The sequence below is a fragment of the Arachis stenosperma genome, chromosome 10 (assembly GCF_014773155.1).
Source record: "Arachis stenosperma cultivar V10309 chromosome 10, arast.V10309.gnm1.PFL2, whole genome shotgun sequence".
Taxonomy (NCBI): domain Eukaryota; kingdom Viridiplantae; phylum Streptophyta; class Magnoliopsida; order Fabales; family Fabaceae; genus Arachis; species Arachis stenosperma.
In genome coordinates this window covers 41196818-41217176 of record NC_080386.1, presented here as the reverse complement: position 1 = coordinate 41217176, position 20359 = coordinate 41196818, and the positions used below count along the sequence as shown (strand labels likewise).

The 20359-nt window shown below is 31.1% G+C and overlaps 1 protein-coding gene across 1 annotated transcript; it reads right to left on the bottom strand.

The window, feature by feature from the left end:
- Window positions 1-15622: 15622 nt before the first annotated feature.
- On the bottom strand, window positions 15623-19252 carry LOC130957009 (uncharacterized). The gene is made up of 4 exons (XM_057883917.1): window positions 16668-19252; window positions 16479-16578; window positions 16136-16384; window positions 15623-16054 (listed from the first exon to the last, which is right to left on the bottom strand). The coding sequence occupies exons 1-4, from the start codon at window positions 19250-19252 to the stop codon at window positions 15623-15625; spliced, it is 3366 nt and encodes a 1121-aa protein (XP_057739900.1).
- Between the last annotated feature and the right edge of the window lie 1107 nt (window positions 19253-20359).

The window sequence follows — 20359 nt, the reverse complement described above, 5'->3', positions numbered from 1 at the left end:
TATATATATATATATATATATCCTCTTTTAGTTTTTTCTTAAAAATATTGGCATATAATTAATGTAGATAACATATATATTGAGTAAGTATCTCTATTGAATTAATCATAAAGATTAATAAAATATAATGGCATAAATTTCACCTAATTGTAGCAAGTATTTCCATTGAAAATATTTGCTAATTATTATCGTGTATAATTAATATATATATAAGCAGTAATAGTGAATTGTTACAATTATTTATCATCTAGAAAATTCGTACCTCAGACATATATCTTCTTCTGTTTATTATTTTTCATACCTAAGGGATACTAACTACGATTTTATCAACAATGTTACCTATGGTAGATTATTTAATGAAAAAGTTTGAAAAATAAAGACAAGAATTATAAGGTTATGGAAGGTCCCATCCAAATTTGACAAGAACAAGATGACTTACATTGAAATAATTCTCATGGATGATAAGGTAAGTTGATTATTTTCATGATTCTTTCAAGTGATGCTAGGTCCATTTTATAAACATTTTTTGTTTATATTTAAAGTTTATTTGATAAGTAAACCCTTGCACGAATTAAAGACAGCACAATTTTATAGATTTATAAGTGTTTATAACCTTTATATTTAATTTGTTTTATAGTGTGATAATAGCTAATATATTTGTTGGTGGATTTAACTATTACTATATTATTTATGATCACATTTAGTATATATGTGTGATTTATTGAAAAAAGTAGATTATTAATTAAATTCGATTAATAACTATTTTAGAGTTAATCCAATTAACACTAAATTAAAAAAAAAACAATTCATAACATGTTACTTTTTTTTAACCAAATTATTATAATTTAAATTAATTTTAAAAAAATAATTTAAAATTATAATTTTAATATTCTCACATGACATGAGTAATTACACTTGTATTATAATAATTATCACATCAAATTTATTAAAAATTATCATGGAACTATGATGGGAATGCTTGATTTAAATAAAATATTCCTATCAGATATAGCTCTCCAATAAGGTATTCAATATTTCAATCACAATCCTAAATTTTTGACAAAAGGAATATTAGTTAAATATCTTTTCTTTTTATATTAAACTAATGGCTTAACAAACACTGAATTTTGTCTTGTCTCTTTTATCTTTTTTTTTTCTGTTTGTTTTAGATATAAAATGTTCAACAAAAATATTTTGTCAAAGAAAAAAAATTAGAACTACCTATTTCATATCAATCTTACTCGTTGCAGGTTAAGTTGTCAACCCCTTTGGATCGGCTGCTGCCAGTGCCAGCCCTACTTTCTAACATCAGTAATTTTATTGTGGATATTTCAATAATTATGTTTTTACATAAAGATCACATTGTGAATTCTTAAACAATTCAGTCAAATATATCAATCCGTCGAATAATTCACAATTTATATAATCTTTATGTAAAGACACCTTGATTGAAGTATTCACCTAACTTCTTTTGAGGTAGCTTACTTAAACAACAAAGACAAAGAAGAGTAGCTTTACCATTTGATAGACAACGGATACTTTGAGTGTTGGACCAGGTATGAAAGCAGTAACAAAGACTGCTACAGAAATTTTGTGAGGAAAATGCTCCATGGCATAGGTTATGGCCAAGCCACCAAGGCTATGACCAACAAGAACCACTCTTTCACCTTCACCCACTGATGAATTCATGAACTCAGTCAGAGGTTCAAAGTACTCAGAAATTGAATTAAGCTCCAAAACCTGCTTTTGGTTCACTCCTGAAGCTGCCAAGTCTAAGGCAGTTACATTGTGACCCCATGATTTTAGAAGTGTAATAACCTTGTACCATGACCATGCTCCGTGGCACGCTCCATGCACTAGAACAAAGTGATGCTTTCTATTTTGTGATGTCTCCGGTGATGATGATCCTGATGTGCTTGTTAAATATAATATGATAATCAAGAACAAGATGAAAACTCGTGTTTGGTGATGCTTGTTCTTTGCTTGTTCCATTTTTTCAACTTCTTTAATTTGCTTTAGGAGATTGAACACAAATTGTCAATTTATTTAATAGATATTTTGGGTTATTGTTTGGTTATAACTCTATTATCTAAATAGTGGGCCATGGCAAGGTGTTAGTATATATTTGGTAATCCTAAAAATATTTTTTCTCTTTAAGTTTGACTGATTCAATTATTAGTTTTTTTCCTACTCTTCAGTCAACATTAATATTAGTTTATGTAAATCTATCTATCTATCTATCATCTAGTTATTATTATGTTACATCGTTATACAACTCAGTTGTTTATTCCACGTGACAATTCCTTGTGCAATTTCCTTACTCCATATTCAAACCCAGCCATCATTTCAGTTTTCACTCCCAAATTTCTATCTCATCTAATTTTTCTTTACGTGCAATCCAGTCACATTTAATTAATGGACATTAGGACTCGTTTGGTTAATATCCATGTCTATCAAAAGACATAGACATGGTTACACATGTTTAATATTTATTTTATAAGACATAAAAATAAAAAGGCACGATTATACACTAAAATATACAAAATACACGTATTTTATGTTTCGTTGAAATGATGAGATACGGCGAGATACAATTTAAAATTTAATTTTGGACAAATTTATCCTTAATATTTTTTAAAATTCTAATTTTATTCTCATTTATTTAATTTTTTAGTCTTTTCTTCTTCTATACTATCTCAGTCTCCTTCTTCTTCTCCTTCACGCACTTTCATCTTCCACTGTAATCATTTTTTTTCTTCCTCCACTGCAGCCACTTTCTTCTTCTGTTTCTTTCTTCCCTTGACCTTCAAATCTGGCCACAAAACTTCTTTTTTTTTTTTGAATCTGACTGTAAAATTTCTCTTATCTTTGTGCCTTTTCTTTGGTAGTCATAGATGTCACCATGTCACTCCATTTTCGCCATTGCAGATCGTCGTTACCACGAGTTTCATCGCATCACCGCCATGGGTCTCATTGCTTCACCACCACCATTTTTCAGATCTATTCCAGCTTTCTATGTTTTCTTTTCTTTTTTTTTTGGTAGATCTGCAGTTTGTCATCACCTTCTTCTTTGTTTCTATCACTTTTCTCAAATCTCATCACATTCTTCTCACTTTTATTTTTCTTTATATTTTAATTGTTGATCAGTTTTTAATTTTTAAAATATAATTATTGAAATTCTTCATTTTATTTCAATTTTTAATTTGAATTGTTAAACTAATAATTAAGTTTTTTGATGATATTAATTTGGATTGAATTTGAAAAATTAGCATTGGTGTTAGAAACAAATAATAATGATAATGACAGTGATAATTATATTTAGGATAAAATAGACATTTAAATTAAATATTATATCTTGTATATTATTACCAAATATAATAATAAAATTTGTATATATTTGTATCTATGTACTTATGTATTTATGTTTATGTCTTTGTGCCAAACGTAGCCTTAGTTCACATTAATATTCAAACCACGTTTTTGTTTTTGTTTTCATTCTCTGATTGTCATGTTCGAATTGGTCAAAAAATAAACATAAACAACTTTGTAGCTATTAGGTGTACTACTTTGATAAACTGTTGGGTTTTATTAAATGATATTCAAATTAATATAAGAGTATTGATAAAATTTACTAAATATAAAATATGTCAAATACATAAGTAAATAAATACCTTTTTATTTTTATATAATATATTTTAAATAAATAAACAAATATGAAATATATTACTATCCTATATAAAAAAATTATAAATCTTTTTTTTTATTTACTTAAGTTAATAAGTATGGAAGAAAACTTTTATTATATTAAAAATATTTTTTTGTTACAACATATAAGATATAAAATAATTAAATTTTATTTTATATTACTTACAGATTATATTATATATTTTCATATCAAAATTAGGAGGAAGTAATTATCCAAATTAGTCTATGGAGTTTTTAAAATTAACACTTTAATCTCTCATGTTTTAAATTATACAAAATAATCCTCCAACATTTATTCAATATAGTCTTTTTTTCGTAGTCACTAAGGCTTCGTTTGGATGTAGAAAAGAAAATGGAAGGAAAGAAAATAAGAGGAAAGAAAATAGAAGAAAAAGTAAAGTTATTTGTTTGTTGTTTGGATTAAGAGAAAATACATGGAAAGAAAATAGAGAGAAAATTTTCTTTTGTTCACTACAAGAATATGGCCGATTAGCTACTACCAAAAGAGTCGTAAAATCATCGCTAATCTGACGCAAAATATAATTTGTGACGGATTAGCTACCGCCTAGCAACTAATGGTTTTCTCGCTAATTACAAGTCGCAGATCAGTGACGCAAACACAACAGTCGCTAATTCATCGGAAATTTTTTTAGCTACCGAATAAATAGTCGCAAATCAATCACTAAAGTAAAAGCTAATTTCGTAGAAGAAATGGACTAAACAGTAGTCGCTAATTAGCGATAAACTCTACTGCAGCAGATTCATCGCTAAATGCAAGCTAACTGCGTAGACAAAATGGAATGGTTGGTTGACGCTAATTAGCGAGGAATTTTTTTGAACCTAACTCGTCGCAAGTTGTCCGCTAATATGGTCACAAATCTGTCACATTGTGTAGCAAATCTATAGCTAATCTTTAAAAATCCTTAATCAAATTTATAGGAATTTTGTCGCTAAACCAAAGCTATTTGAAATGATAAAATAGAGTTATGAAATAGTCGCTAATTTGCTAAGAAATAATATGTAGTCAATTAGTTGCAATATTATCGCAAAATGTCATCGCAAATTCCTTTTAAAATAGTAACAAGTCGATAGATATTTCAATTGTTTCAGTCGCAATAGAGTCTTTAATTTGTCACCATCATCAACAGTGAGTATGTCGCTAATTTTACCAGAATATCTGTTAGAATTCCATTTTTTTTGTTATACTAAAATAAAAATCATATTATTTTTTTATTTTATTGATTGAAATGAAAGATTATAATGCATAAAAATAAAATTAGTTCCTAAAAATTATACATGTTTAAAAAAAATTCAAACCCAACATATTTATTAAAATAAAATACTAATGCAGATACTTCACAAATAAAATACCAAAACAAGGTAAATCTAACAATATCAATAACTATAAAAATCAATCCAAATAATTATTTATCAACTAAGTAAACTACCAATAAAAGTAAGCCAACTTCTATAAAAACTGAAAATGAAACAAATTTCCTAATCAATTATCTATCAAACAAATAAACTACGATAATAAGCTACGCCTAACAAATTGCATTAACATAAGCCACCTAACCAAATATTATGCCCAACAAAATTACTCTAATGGTTCTTCTCTTGGGAGAATCCTGGAATCTTAGAAAGGAGAGACAGTAAATTACTCTGTATAGCTTCATTTACAACACTAGGCAACACTGCATTTATAGCACTAGGCAATGCTTCTTTAATGGCCTCAGTGATGTCTGTTTGTGAAACTGACTTAACTGTAGAAACACCTGTATCTTCAGGTAATGGCACATCTCTATGATCATGAATACCAATATCCAGACTTCGGCCTAACCCATGAACTCGTCCTTTCTTGTTGGTTCCTGCAACTTCTGTCCACACGTCAGGATCAACTTCAGGTTGATCTATGAAATCTTCTCCATATTTTTGTGATATTGCCTCTCCATATAAGTCCTACATCAGAAAAATAAGGACATATTATTAAGAAAATTAAAACTAAATTATACTACAAAATTAAAGACACTTACAATAATTTCTTTGGATACTTCAGAAACATATTCTCCACTTTTTTTCTTATGAACATCATCATATACTTCAAGGAAAGATACACGACGCTTCAACTTAGCTTCCTGTAACAACATTTATTAGAATATACTATCATAAATCATTTGTTATAGACAATATTTTTCTTTATACCTTTCTTCTCTTGTGTTCGCCAAAACTGATAGACCCTGCAGTGTGTAGTTTATGAGCAAGCATAGCAGCCCTATTTTTTTGACCGGTCACAGACTTGTTTTGCCACTTTGAATCTAACCAATGATCAACTAAGCCATTCCAAACATCAACTTTCATTGCTTTAGGTCCATGACCCTTAATATCAGCAATACTAGTAGAGTTTGCCTCCTTAAAAGCTCTATCCCTTGCTCTTTTCAAAATATCAGGATAGCGGTCATGCATTGTCTTATTCCAAACAGTTCTTGCCATAGCCTTATCATAATTTGATGCAAATTCATGTTTTTCCTAAATTTAAAGAGTGAAAGAATTAGCAAATACTCAATCCAATTATTTCTAAAAAATCGCAGTGAACTGAAATTATAATTACTAACCAGAAAACCTTTAAATAATTCGTCCTTCATGTTTGGACAATAATCCTGCCATCTTGGCGTTGGAGAAGGCATCCTACTTAATAAATCTTTCGTGATGTCACGAGTTACCGTATGATTTGTAAATCTCTTCCTACATTAAAAAATACACAACTATCAAAAACAGTTTAACACACAATAACATAGATCATCAAAGTAACAACAAATTTAAAAGCTTAGCTATACTATTCATAACTTTAAAATAATTCATTAAAATAAAATAGATCAAAAGAATATAAAGCTCCCAAGAGTGCAAGACTAAAGCAGCAACTATTGTTATCTTCATGCAAGCAATCCTAACAAACAGTTTTTCAAATAAAAATAAAGTTTATCAAATGTACTATAAAAGTATCATCATAAAACTAAAGGCAAATTACACACATGACTCACCCCTTTTGAGGTTTGATGAAATATAAACCTGATCCCATTTCTCTAAAATCATGCATTGACTAAATGAAATTCAGGTAATAATAATGTTGTACTCTTGTATTTTCTAAAATATAATGGTAAACTGTAAACACTCCTAATGCACCATTTAAAGAGAGATGAATGTTACTTGGACAAATAGAGAGGAGTTATCACAAATTCACCAAACCTCGAGAGGTTAGTGTCTTTTGCACTAAAGAAAAATATATTTTATCTTAAATTGTAAAACCCACAGGAAATGAAGAGGAAAAAAGAAGTGATCTCAATTCATCCCAAACATGTCTTAAAAAAGTACCGATAATAAAGGAGTAAGAAGCAAAAATAACAACTTCAGCATCACTATAATTTAATTTATGATTGTACGGAAAAAACAAGTAAGACTATATTGAATCAGTTTTAATAATTTTAACATTTAATTAAGCTGGATGTTCAAGGCTTGGCATCAAGACTTGTTGGATCATATCTATCTATCTATTAATAGAATAATACAATTAATAGAAAAGTTGAGTAATAATTTTAACATTTAGAAAAGTTGAGTAATCTCAATGGAGAAGCCAGCCAAATGTCACAAATACATACAATTAATAGAATAATACATTATTATAATTTAATTTTTGTATGTTATTATACTTCTTTTAAAAAAATACAGCACATGCATTTCTAACAAAATTAATGAATGAACAGTAAAATCAAAGTCATGAATTCTACCTTTGTGATAATTTCAACATGATAAAATATAAAATAAATATATATACAAGTCAGAACATAATCAGGGATAAAATCTAGTAATAAACTAAGAAATTAAAGGTACTGCACTTAATGATACCCTTCTTTTTTATTTTAAGTAGAAAGTATGCTATAGGTCAAAATAATTTTATAACTACTTACGGTTTATCGCCTTTCTCTACAGCTATTACCAGCTTCCTATTACTCCTAGTTTCAGTATGCACACTTGATTGTCCAACACTAGGTAGCTCATTATCTTCTGCGCCTAAAGCAGATGCGTCAGACGAATTCGCACCTACAATAAATAAGAGACAATTTTCAATTAGTTGTGTTGTTATGTGTGAATATGTAAACAGTTAGCCGCTGAAGTAAATCATACCATCTAATTGTGGTGATGGTTGTGATAAAATTTGTGGGGATGGTTGTGATGCTGATTCCACATTCAATTGTGTAAGATGAGGTTCATCATGAGTATTACTCTGTTGACCTAAACAAAAGAAAAAGACAAGAAAAATATAGATGCGATAAAATCACTTCCTAGCCTAGGATTAAATAAATCACAATGAAGACATATAACTTAAATATATAGTATAGCTATGTACCTAACACGTGTCCCGATGGTTGAGAAGAATTAATATCAATATTTTGCTCACCTAAACTCAATAAAATAGGCATACATCATATTTCCTAAATAAAGAATTGTTAATGGTAAAATAAATTAAATGGCAAATGTATACCTGACATACGCGAGGGAAGCTGAGATTGATCAATACGAGTTTTTCGTACTATTCGTCCACCTCTACCTTTCGGTGCCATGATTATCTGTCAAATAAAGAATAAATAAAAAAATATTATTAAAAATATTTAAAATACAACCAGTTGAGATATCTAGGAACGATAGTTACCAATAAATAAGAAGAATAAAACAGTAGAGCACAATCTATATCACAAAAATTTAAAAAAAATAAACAATAAAGAGTTGACAGTCACTAATTAACTAAGACAACCAAACATTATTCAAAACATTAGTAATCAGCCAAGGCAACCAAACAATGATATGAATCCTTCTTTTGACCACAAAATGCCATATATAGCTACTACCGAGTGTATGGTGAAAATAAGCAAAATCAACTCAAAGTTATAGTCTTCATGTGTTCCTATCCTAATTCCTATGATGGCATGTTCAATAAAAACATATTCACTAACCCAACATGTGCTTCTACCTTTTTCTTTGGTCAACAACTCCATATATCACATATCTTAACAAATTAATTTCACATAATAATAATAATAATAATAATAATAATAATAATAATAATAATAATAATAATAATAATGATATAGTCAAAAAAAGAAATCACAGGGAGACAAAAGGGTATCACTTATCTAAGTCTAAGGCTAAACAAATTGTGGTATTCAAACCCCGTCTTAATTAACCCATTTTGTTTTTACCCCTGTAAAATATTAAAGAGTTGAGAGTCACTAATTAGCTAAGGCACCCAAATATTATTCAAAGCATTATTAATCAGCAAAGGCAAAAAGCTAGTCCTGCCTGTGATGTAAATTTAGGCTGTGTTTTGTTAATGAAGGGAAGAAAATAAGACTTAAACACAAATAGACATAGACAATATAATACACAATTTTTTTAGGTTTATTTAGTAAAATAATAAACAACACAATATACAAATCACAATTATATTAAAATGTTATTATTATTCACTGTCCACACTTCAGTTTGTTACTTTTCTTTTCAGATTGGGGCAGTATTTAGTTGAGCCTCAAGAAATTAATAGACAGAGGATGTATTGTTCCAAAATCAAGATTAAATTTTGTGCGATTCATAGCTGAAATAAAAGTCTCACAAGTTTTAGGATCACAATTTGGAGAATTTAAAATCCCATTTGATTGAGTTCATACATAGAAACAAAAGAGGAAGCAAGGAACAAAAGAGGTATTAGAAGAACAGCAAACAGGAGCTAAATCAGTGTGTAGAAAGAGATTAATTCGAAGGTGAAAACAAAAAAGCACATTATGGCATCGAAACAAATAACTAGTTCGAGTTAAAATTTGGTTAACAAATGACTGGTTCATGTACCATTTTTCTTTAGGAATATGCTTTGCTTACTTTGACCAAAAGGCAGCTAAATCCATACATGTTTTAAATTTCAGGAAACAGGAATCTGTCACCATGTAGCAAGAAACAAATATAATGTATTATCCGGAACAATGCATCATGCCATTTTTTTAATTTTCTTACTTTTCATATATTTAAACTATTCATGGCTTCAACATGCCTGCCAGCACAATATTTGACCTTAGAAGTGGTCCTGTTCTTATACTTTTTTTTTGGGCCTTTCTGCTCAATAGCTTGCTTTCTCAGGATTTTTACTTTTCTCTCTGGCAAAGTGTCTAGTGATAATAAACTAAAACATTTATTGAAGGAAAGAATGTATACTTTTAACCAATAGTAGGTAAGTCAGTTTGGACTAGTCATGCTAATTACAAAATCAGCCACTAATCAATATAAGGACATTTGATTATGCTGTACTAAAAATATTTAATTATATTATTCGAAACCTTTGATTATTTTACTTATGATTAGTTGCCAATTTTTATATTCATATAGATTTTTTCTTACCGGACTAAACTAATTCCAGTATCCCGTTGAACCTTGATCATCCTAAAAGAGTTAAGGAATATATAGCGGGAAAGATTCCAATGCAACTCTCTTACCAACCTAACAAATGAATACTAATAATTTCAACAACTCAAAGATAGAGGCCACAAACTCAGATATAGATTATTTAAAAAAAAAATAAAACGCAGCAGCAAAATCTAATCCAACAAAGATGGGATAATCCAAAAAACTTTTGAATGCAAGTACCATCACAATCATATTAAATTATCAACCAGAACAAGCATGGAAAGAGATTAACATAACCTGCGATTTGTGAAAAGGAGCAGCGGACCCTTCAATGGTGTCGTTAATCAGACCTCCTTTAGCGAACCTCCTCCAGCGAACCTACTTTAAACAAACGGCACCAGCAATCCTTATTTTTGTTTCTTTTTCTATGGTGAACTAATGACAGAAAGGGAGATAGTGGGGATATTGGGACTGCAAAAGGCGCTGCGCGCGTTTTATGTTTTTTACTTTTAGCACTTTTTTAAAATTAGATATAGTATAATTTTTTGAAATTTTTGTGTTATTATTTTTAAATTTAAAATTTATATTTTTTTTTAAAATAAGAATTTAAAAATTTTAGTAAAATTTGAAACAAAAAACCACAAGCAACAAAAATAAAAGGCAAATTAAAAACCATCGAGTTCAAGAACAAAAAAACCACAAGGGTTGGAACAACAAGAAATGAATCAGCAACTCACTAATTAAAACAAAAACCAAGAAAAATAATAACTGAATAATTAATAAAATAATGAAGAAGGAAAATAAATCACCTAAGTTTTTTCAAATGTTCTAAAAATCAAATAGGAGGGCGAGGGGGCTGAAGCTTTCATGCTCGATGGAGATGGCTGAATGGAGGGATGCACAGCGGCGGATGAGAGGCTGCAACAGCGGGGAAATGGCGGCTGAGTGGAGGCTCGAACAGGCGACAGAACACAGGCGTTTGGATGACGCTGGAGCTGCGTGCACCGCGACAGAGCAGACGTGACGACGGTGGTGGCTGGACAGGTTGAAGAACGGCGACGAGATGGAGATTGCATGTTCTTCTCTGCTGCGATTGAAGCAAGTCAAGCACCGTTGTGCTCTCAGGAGTTTTGGGAGTGAGATCAAATAGCTGAGGGCAAGAGAAGTTAGGGTGTTTTGGTTTTGCTATCTTTATTTCTTCTGATTACTAACTAAAACGGCACCGTGTATTTGTATGGTTTTTTTTCTTTATTTTTTCTTTTTTAAGATGTATATAAATATAATTTAAATTAACTATTTAATCAATCCAAGGAAAATAAACTAATTTGTCTTATTGATTGTATGGTTAATTATATTTATATATTCGATTAAATTGAAGTCAGAATTACATTAATATTCAACAAATTAAATAAAGACAGCAAAATTAAATGGATATTCAACTAAATTTTGAATAAAAAAATTCGGCTACGACAGTCCATTATTTTTAATACAATATAATGTTAATAACTTATTATAAAATTATAATATAATATTATTATTCTTTTGACAATTATGATTATTATTGTTTTTTTTATGATTTACTATTAGAAATTTAACATGTTCTATTGGTATATAAGTTATTAAAATTATTAAATTCATTTATAAATTCTAATTAATTAATAACTTTTATTTTTATTTATTTTAATTATTTATTTGATATGATAATTTATCTCATAAAATTTGTTTTATATATTACTCTTTTTTTCATCTATAGCATCATGATTTTAAAAATTAACTATATTATAACATACCATTTAATTAGGATATATATAAGGAACAGAATTAATATTTTTTAAAGTGTTATTTCAAATTAATTTATCAAAAGATACTTCAAAAGAAAAAAAGAGATATTAAAAACAAATTTAGATGCATTGAGGTACTGCATAAAAGCTGTTTTTAATATTTTATTGGAGATGTTTATTTTAAGTTATTAGTTTAATGTAATTTTAGATTTTTATAATTAAAATTAAATTCAAAAATAATTTTAAGTAAGTAATCACAAATCAAGGAGCATAATAGTGTTACATTATCGTCAGATTCGTAATTAGAGTTGTTGCTTCTAATGTTTAATCCATGAAGTTATGATGTAATGGGATCGGTTTATTCTTATTTTTCTTCGTTGCAAATTTTTTTCTTTTTTTTTTGTTTTTTAGAAACCTAATTTTAGTTTGGTATTCAAATCAATGCAAACTGATATGATCGGTCCAGATTTAGTCACAAAAATATACTGTAAACTACCATTTGTACCCACGAAAGTTGAATACGCTGACATATGTACCCATAGAAAAAAAGAAATTACCATTTGTACCCATAAAAAATTGTTTTTACAGGCAAAATTATCCAAACCCTAAAAAATTATCTAAAATCCCTAAATTACCCTTCTCTCCACACTATCATCTCTTTCCTCCCTCCTCTCTCTCAATGTTCTCAGCCACCCAATCCCAGCATCAACCACAAACCACCTCTCACCCTCCTCATCATCGTTCACCCTTCTCCGCTAGCAACGTCGCAGACCTCCGCCAGCCCAGGAGCACCGCGCCAGCTTCTCCTCGCCACCGCGTCAGCTTTTTGGCCTTGAAATTCAGCTGAGACGCTTCGAATCCGGGAAGCCACCGCATCAGATTTAGTAGCTCCCTCTCCTTCACGTCCTCCGGAAGCCCTGTGATGAATATCGTTCGAACCTAACCCAACACACAAATCACTTTCCCATTTTTCAAGCAAGAAAGTTGTAAGAAGGTGAAAAGGAGAGCTACCTCTTCGGCATGGTAGGGAGGAGCAGGGGGAGCAGGTGCGGCGGCAGGAGATGGCGGAGGGGGAGAAGCGGCAGCCGCAGGGGGCCATTGCTGGTGATAGGGGTGGATGCCAGTGCCAGCCATGGCTACGATGAGATTCAGAGAGAGAGAGAGAGAAAGAGGAGAATTTTGAATGAATGTTCTAAGAAATTAGGATTTATTTTGAATCTATATATGTTCTATTCTTCAATTTGATCTAAGTTTTTTATTTTTGTGATTTTGAAGAGGAGAATGGTTGGGATATGTTGATGTTGGCTTCATGGTGGACTTGCACCGTGAAGGTGCTCTTCTTCTCCGGAGAAGCGGCAGCAAGTGTTGCTGTGACTGTGAGGATGAAAGAGAGGAGGGTGTGGCAAGGAGCCATTGGAGCAGCAGTGGGGACTGATTGGAAAGTAATGGTGAAAGTGTGTTAGAAAGGAAAAGAGGGGTGGTGGGTGGGTGAAGAGGGTGGTGGTGGGATTTGAGATTAGAAAAAGAAAGCGGGGTGGTGGTTGGGTGAAGAGGGTTAGAGTTAAAAAGGTGATTGGGTGAAGGAGGTGGTGTGATGGTGAAGATAAGGATAATTTAGAAATTTTATATAATTTTTTAGGGTTTGGATAATTTTGCCTGTAAAAATAATTTTTTATGGGTACAAATGGTAATTTCTTTTTTCTATGGGTATTTATGTCAACGTTTTCAACTTTCGTGGATACAAATGGTAGTTTACTCCAAAAATATATTTATCTAATTTATTTTAAAACGATCAAATTTAATCAGGCCTGTTTTCAATTTCTTCCAAATTCAACCCAAGCCAATCCAATTACACCCTAACTTCATGGATTAAACATTAGAAGCAACCACTCTAGTTACGAATCTGACGATAATGTAACACTATTTTACTTCTTGATTTGTGACTACTTACTTAAAATTATTTTTAAATTTAGTTTTAACTATAAAAATCTAAAATTACATTCAACTAATAACCTAAAATAAACATCTCTAATAAAATATTAAAAAAATTAATAAAAGTATAATAAAAGTATTAACGAGGTGGCCAAAAAAATATTAATAAATAATTATTTTATTATACTTGTTAATATTTGTTATAATATAATAAATATTTAAATATGTAATTAAGTATTTATAGTTTATATATAAATATTTGTTTGTAGTTTTATAAAAATAATATATTAATTACTTAATGATTTTATCGATATGCATTAAAAGCTCCATTAAGGTAATAATTTCTAAAATACTGTACCAACATATATTATAACATTAATAATATAAAGGAGTTTCTAAATAATATAGGAGTATTGTAACATCTACCGAGAATGTGACACAATTTTGAGAAACAAAAGTAAGAGATAGGTAAGTAGTAAATGTATTCATTCAAATCAAACCATATGGAACTCTAACCGTGTGTATGTTTTAATATTAGGAATTAATTTCTTTCATTTAATCTGCAACTGTTACTGCATTATATGAATTAATTAATGTCCTTACTAATTTCAACACAAATTGGGAATTCATTTGTGGTAACGTCATGAAACTGAAACTGAAACTAAAAATTAATGATCAAAACATGATGAATCAGAAATGCGATGTTGCAAATTTTAGACTAGGTGCCAAATCACTAAAATTATTTCAGATTTTTTCCAAGAACCAGAACAAAGACCCATTGAGGTGCCAAATCACCATCATTGAAACAAACAACTTCCCTCACATCCAGTTACATATAGAAACTCTATTACTCAAAGATAGAGTACAAATCGTGAACTAACATTCTAACAACTCAGAGGAGCAATAGAGACATGTAATCAAGACATTCTCATTACACTTAGAGCACTAAATCTTTAGGGATTCCTTTAAAGATTTGCTTCAATTTCCCTTGTTCATACAGTGTCACAGCTTCTTCTGTTCTACCAATGTGCTTTCCGTTAACAAAGAGCCTTGGTGGCACAATTTTCCCACCCAAAGTTTCTCAAAGCTCTTCTTTGAACTCCTTGTGCATTGATATGCATCATTGTTGGAAAACTTTAAATTTAAAATAAACATTACAGTTTCTAACAAATATTTAGTTAATGAAACTGGTTACAACATGCTCCTGCAAATAAGATTGATAAACAGCAATAATGCTATGGAAAATCATCAAGTTGATTTAGAATTTAGTACAACTGATTCAGAATTTAGTTCCTCTATAATTGAACGAGGTGGCCCATGTTTTATAAATGGATTTATAACATGCTTGATCATCAAATCAGCAACTCTAGCAAGCCCATACTCTAGAATACCAACCGCCTACAAATTGCCTTAAGTGAGAGACAGCAGTACTACAAATAGATAAATCTGAGATTATCAAATTTTTAATTTACATTACCGCAGTAATAAAATTTGCACAAAAATAGAAGGAGATAAATTAACTTACATCCATTGTCTCCAGCACTATTTATAGCTGAACCCCAGGCATAATCTCAATTGTGAGTGATATCTAAACAAATAAATAACAATTTTAATTATTATATAAACCCTAAAACTAAAACATAACATAGATTTGAAAAGAGATTCAATGGAACAAGCATAAAAGCTTACCTTGATTTTGTAAAATGGCTGAGACATTTCATCGAACATATGAGATATATAAAGACAGAAAATATGTGAATCTACATCACATAGTCTTCATTCTCAGGTTCGGAACTAGCACTTTCACTATCTTCACTATCAAATTCTTCGTTATCATTGATGAACTCATCATTGAACAAAGTGTCCATTGGGCAATTTATATCTTCTACGTTTACTTCTTCCATTGGAGCATTTGCATCAAACAATGCAATAACTTCATCCTCCAAAACAACACTTTGCTCTCTTAATTCAGATACACTTTCTTGATAAAAATCATTACTATCAGCTTGCTCATTAGGTTCTTCATCTGGATCATGCAAAGTTTCATTCATAAAGACCTTGGCTCTAACTTTACAAGCTGCCCACCATTCCCCACTAGACTTATACCCATTATGTGGGTATTTTGTGTAATATACCTGTTGTGCTTGTTCAGCCAAAACAAACGGCTCGTTTGATTGTAATCTTGATTTATACTTTATGTCCACTAACCCATATCTCTCATTAACTTTTACTCCATTAATTGGGTCAAACCAGCAGCATCAAAAGATAAATACAGTATTTCCATAGCCTAAGTATGATAGTTCCAATATCTCCTCAAGAATGCCGTAGTAGTCTAAGTCATTTTCCCCATAAATATTTCCCTTAACACATACCCCACTATTCATGGTAGCTCTATTTTTGTCGTGATCCTTAGTATGAAATCTATATCCATTAACTTTTAAGCCATTGTACGAAGAGACAGACTTGGAAGGACCATGAGCTATCTGTTGAATCATTCTACTTTCAATGTGACCTATATCTACCTACAAATGAATACAAAGACCAATTGAAAGTTATACATTCTTGCTTTAAAAATAATTTTAATGTTATAGGTATTTAATTTCAAAAATCACTCACTTGATTCTTTATCCATCTACTGAAGTCCTTATCGCGGGCATTTAATATTTCATCTTCGGAGATATTTGGATGTAATTCTTTTAGTGAATCCTCAAATTGTCTAATAAATAAAGTAATCAATATAATATTCAGATTAATTGTAAAATTAGTGTATATATAATATGAATATAAAAAGTAGTTCTGACGTACTGGAGATAAGGTTCTATTTCTTCGCAGTTGACAAGAATGTATGTGTGGGCGATATGAAGCTCTTCATCAGTTAAGTATTTCTTTGAACCTCGCCCGATGGAAAGGCATGGGTATCTAAAAATAGACAAGTGATTTTCATCCATATTTGAACCACCATCATCATTCCTAGGAACTTGAGTCCGCCTTGTGTGTACTGTTGACTCAAAATACATAGAAGTAAAATTTGAAATTTCTTCCAAAATATATGCTTCGCAAATAGATCCTTCAACTCTTGCCTTATTTCGTACTTTTCGTTTTAAGTATAGCATACACCTTTCAAATGGATACATCCATCGATACTGCACAGGTCCTCCAACCTTAGCTTCATAGGGGATGTGGATAACTAAATGCTCCATCACATCAAAAAAAGCTGGCGGAAAAATTTTTTCCAGCTTACAAACCGTTTCAATAATGGAAATCTCTACCTTCTCCACAGCATCAGGGCATATTTCAGTAGCACAAATTTGTTTAAAGAACAAGCTGAGCTCTGTTAGCACTCCCCATATGAATTTTAGCAACACGTCTCGAAAGACCAATGGAATCAGTCTTTCCATGAAAACATGGCTGTCGTGACTCTTCATTCCGTATATCTTCCCATCCGCTAGATTAATACATTGTGAAATATTTGATGCATAACCATCAGGAAATTTTAATTGCTTTATCCACTCGCATACTGTCCTCCTTTGTTGAGAATCTAAGACATATGTTGCTTTTGGTTTTTTGCACTTTCCATTCTCAAATACCAACTCCAAGTTAGGGCGTTTGCATATTATCTTCAAATCTTCTCTTGCATTTGCATTGTCTTTTGTCTTGCCCTTTACGTCCATAACAGTGTTAAAGATGTTGTCAAAAACATTTTTTTCTATGTGCATAATGTCTAAATTGTGTCTTATCAAATTAGTTGACCAATAAGGCAACTCCCAAAATATGCTTTTTCTCACCCAATTATGAATGGTACCAAAGTCACCCTTTTTTCCTCTCGGATTAGCCCCTAAGTTAGCTTCTTCGAGTTTGTCCAGCTCATTTAATATTTCAACTCCACTCATTCGTTTCGGTGGAAAAGTGTTTTCCACCGTTGACTTTTTAAAAGAGTACCGATCACGACGAAATGCATGACCAGGAGGCAAGTACTGTCGATGACAATCAAACCAACAGGGTTTAGCGTCGTGTTGTAGTCGAAATGATTTAGTGTTCTTCATGCAAATCGGACAAGAAAGACGACCGTGTGTGCTCCAACCAAACAACATTCCATAAGCCGGAAAATCGCTTATAGTCCACAATAATGCTGCCTTCATGTTAAAATTTTTCTTTTCCCATGCATCATAAGTAGTAACACCATTGTCCCACAAAATCTTTAACTCATCAATCAGTGGTCTAAGATAAACATCTAATTTTTTTCCCGGAGACTTCGGTCCAGGGATCAAAAGACTGAGGAATATGTACTCTCTTCTCATGCACATACTTGGAGGAAGATTGTAAGGTGTGACAAACACAGGCCAACATGAGTATGGAGTCTTCGAGCCAGAAAATGGATTAAAACCATCAGTGCAAAGTCCAAACCTAACATTTCTAGACTCTTGGGCAAATATTTTATGGGTGGCGTCAAATTGTTTCCAAGCATCAGCATCAGCCGGATGTGTGATCACCGATTCATCTTGGCGTACTCCATCCACATGCCACTTCATATATTGCGCAGTAGTTTTAGACATAAACAAACGTTGAAGCCTTGGAGTAATAGGAAAATATCTCAATATTGAGTATGGCACATCCCTATTACTATTAGCTGTATCCCCTCCCTTTGGCTTAAATCGTGGATGTCCACACGTTGTGCAGGCTACATAACTAATCTTGTCACTTGTTTCTCTATAATATAGCATGCAGTGATTAGGACAAGCATCAATTTTCTCATATCCTAATCCCAATTCTTGAATCATTGTCTTTGACCGGTAGAAATCTTCTGGCAACTTCTCTGATTCTGGGAGCATGCTCTTGATTATGGCAACCATTCGATTATAACAGCTCTCACTCATGTTGAATTCTGACTTCAAGTTAACTAACTGGGTTACAGCTGACAATATTGTATGCTTGGTGCAGCCATCCCACAAAGGTTCGTCAGCACTCCTCATCAACTTATAAAACTTTGACGCGGATGGATTTGGATCCTCTTCTAATCCTTCCACTATGTTTAAGTTATCACCTGCAGCATCAATAACCATGTCTACATATGGATTTGTATTCTCCTCTTCATGTTCTTGGGTAACATTTGTTGCGTCCTGTTCAACCCATCTTTCCTCACCATGAGCAGTCCAGTTTATATAACCTTCCATAAACCCACGATCACACAAATGCTTTTCAACCCAAAATATTTCATCCCTAAGTCTGTTCTTACATTTTGTGCATGGACAAAGAATGTGACCTAAACTATCAATGACTGTCGGGTTTCTTTCTACAAAATCAATGAATTCCACAACACCTTTCTTAAATTCCTCGCTTAGATGACCAGTGCAATCTTGCCTTCGTGACATCCAACTTCTATTGGGCGCCATGATTATCTGGACTAAGGTTTCATTTTAGTTGTAATACAAATGTTTAACATGTATATAAATGAACATAGTCTCGTGTATATTTTTTCCTAAATTTTATTAATATATTTTTATTCACAATCACACTAAATAACCTCTTCTACAAGTTATAAAGTAACAAACATAATACAGTCAATTTAAAAATAAAGATATAAATCAAAAATAGATAATATACAAAGCTTGAAGAAAATAATCATAAACAATTTGAAGCATTAGAAAAACCAAAAATAATTGGGTATAAGTAATCTCATGTCAAGAACTTCAAGTCACGAGGTTAAAAAGTATAGAGATATACTGGGTTCAATAAAAAAATATCAATAACATGGTTAGGATTCTAGCACAAAATTTTCAATAACAAATGTGGAAAGTGAGCGTGTGGTAGCGATCCACTAAATTAGCTGGATTTAAATTGGGGAATGAAAGTTTGAGATAAGTACAAGTATATATGCCTTGTTGAAAATCAAGATAATATCTCTCAGATGTGATATCTTAGAATTAATAGGAGTAATGTCTTTCTGTTGTATTAAATCATCCAAAATTTTTTAAGGGAGCATAAATGAACATGAACCAATTCAAAATGAAGCAGTAGAGTAGTAGACTTAATCAATTGAAGAACCCCAGTTACTTAAAAATTGGGAAAAAAATCAAAGAAACAAAATTTAAGTGATCATTTCAGAACAGCAACAAGTTAAAGGTTCCAGTAACAAATTTCTCATCCACACATTTAACTTTCCGCAATAAATCCAACTTTGAACAACAAAATCAAAGTGCATTCAAGTTCAATCAATAATAAATTCTTTCAGCAATGAACAAATTTAAGAGATCATTCCAGATAAGCAAAAAAATTTAAGGTTCCAGTAGTAAATTTCAGCCACACATTCAACTTTCAGCAACAAATTCAACTTTCAACAACAAAATCAAAGTGCTTTCAAGTTCAATCAATAACAAATTCTTTCAGCAACTAACAAATTTAAGTGACCATTTCAGATAAGCAAAAAATTCAAGATTCCAGTAACAAATTTCAGCCACACATTCAACTTTCAGCAACAAATTCATCTTTCGACAATAAAA

Bases quoted from the DNA above. Each gene is read 5' to 3' on its own strand.
- LOC130957009 (XM_057883917.1), bottom strand. From the start codon at position 19,252: ATGGCGCCCAATAGAAGTTGGATGTCACGAAGGCAAGATTGCACTGGT. The intron at 16,579-16,667 runs GTACGTCAGAAC...TTTATTTATTAG, and splicing joins GAAATAGAACCTTATCTCCA to ACAATTTGAGGATTCACTAA. The intron at 16,385-16,478 runs GTGAGTGATTTT...ATTCATTTGTAG, and splicing joins GTAGATGGATAAAGAATCAA to GTAGATATAGGTCACATTGA.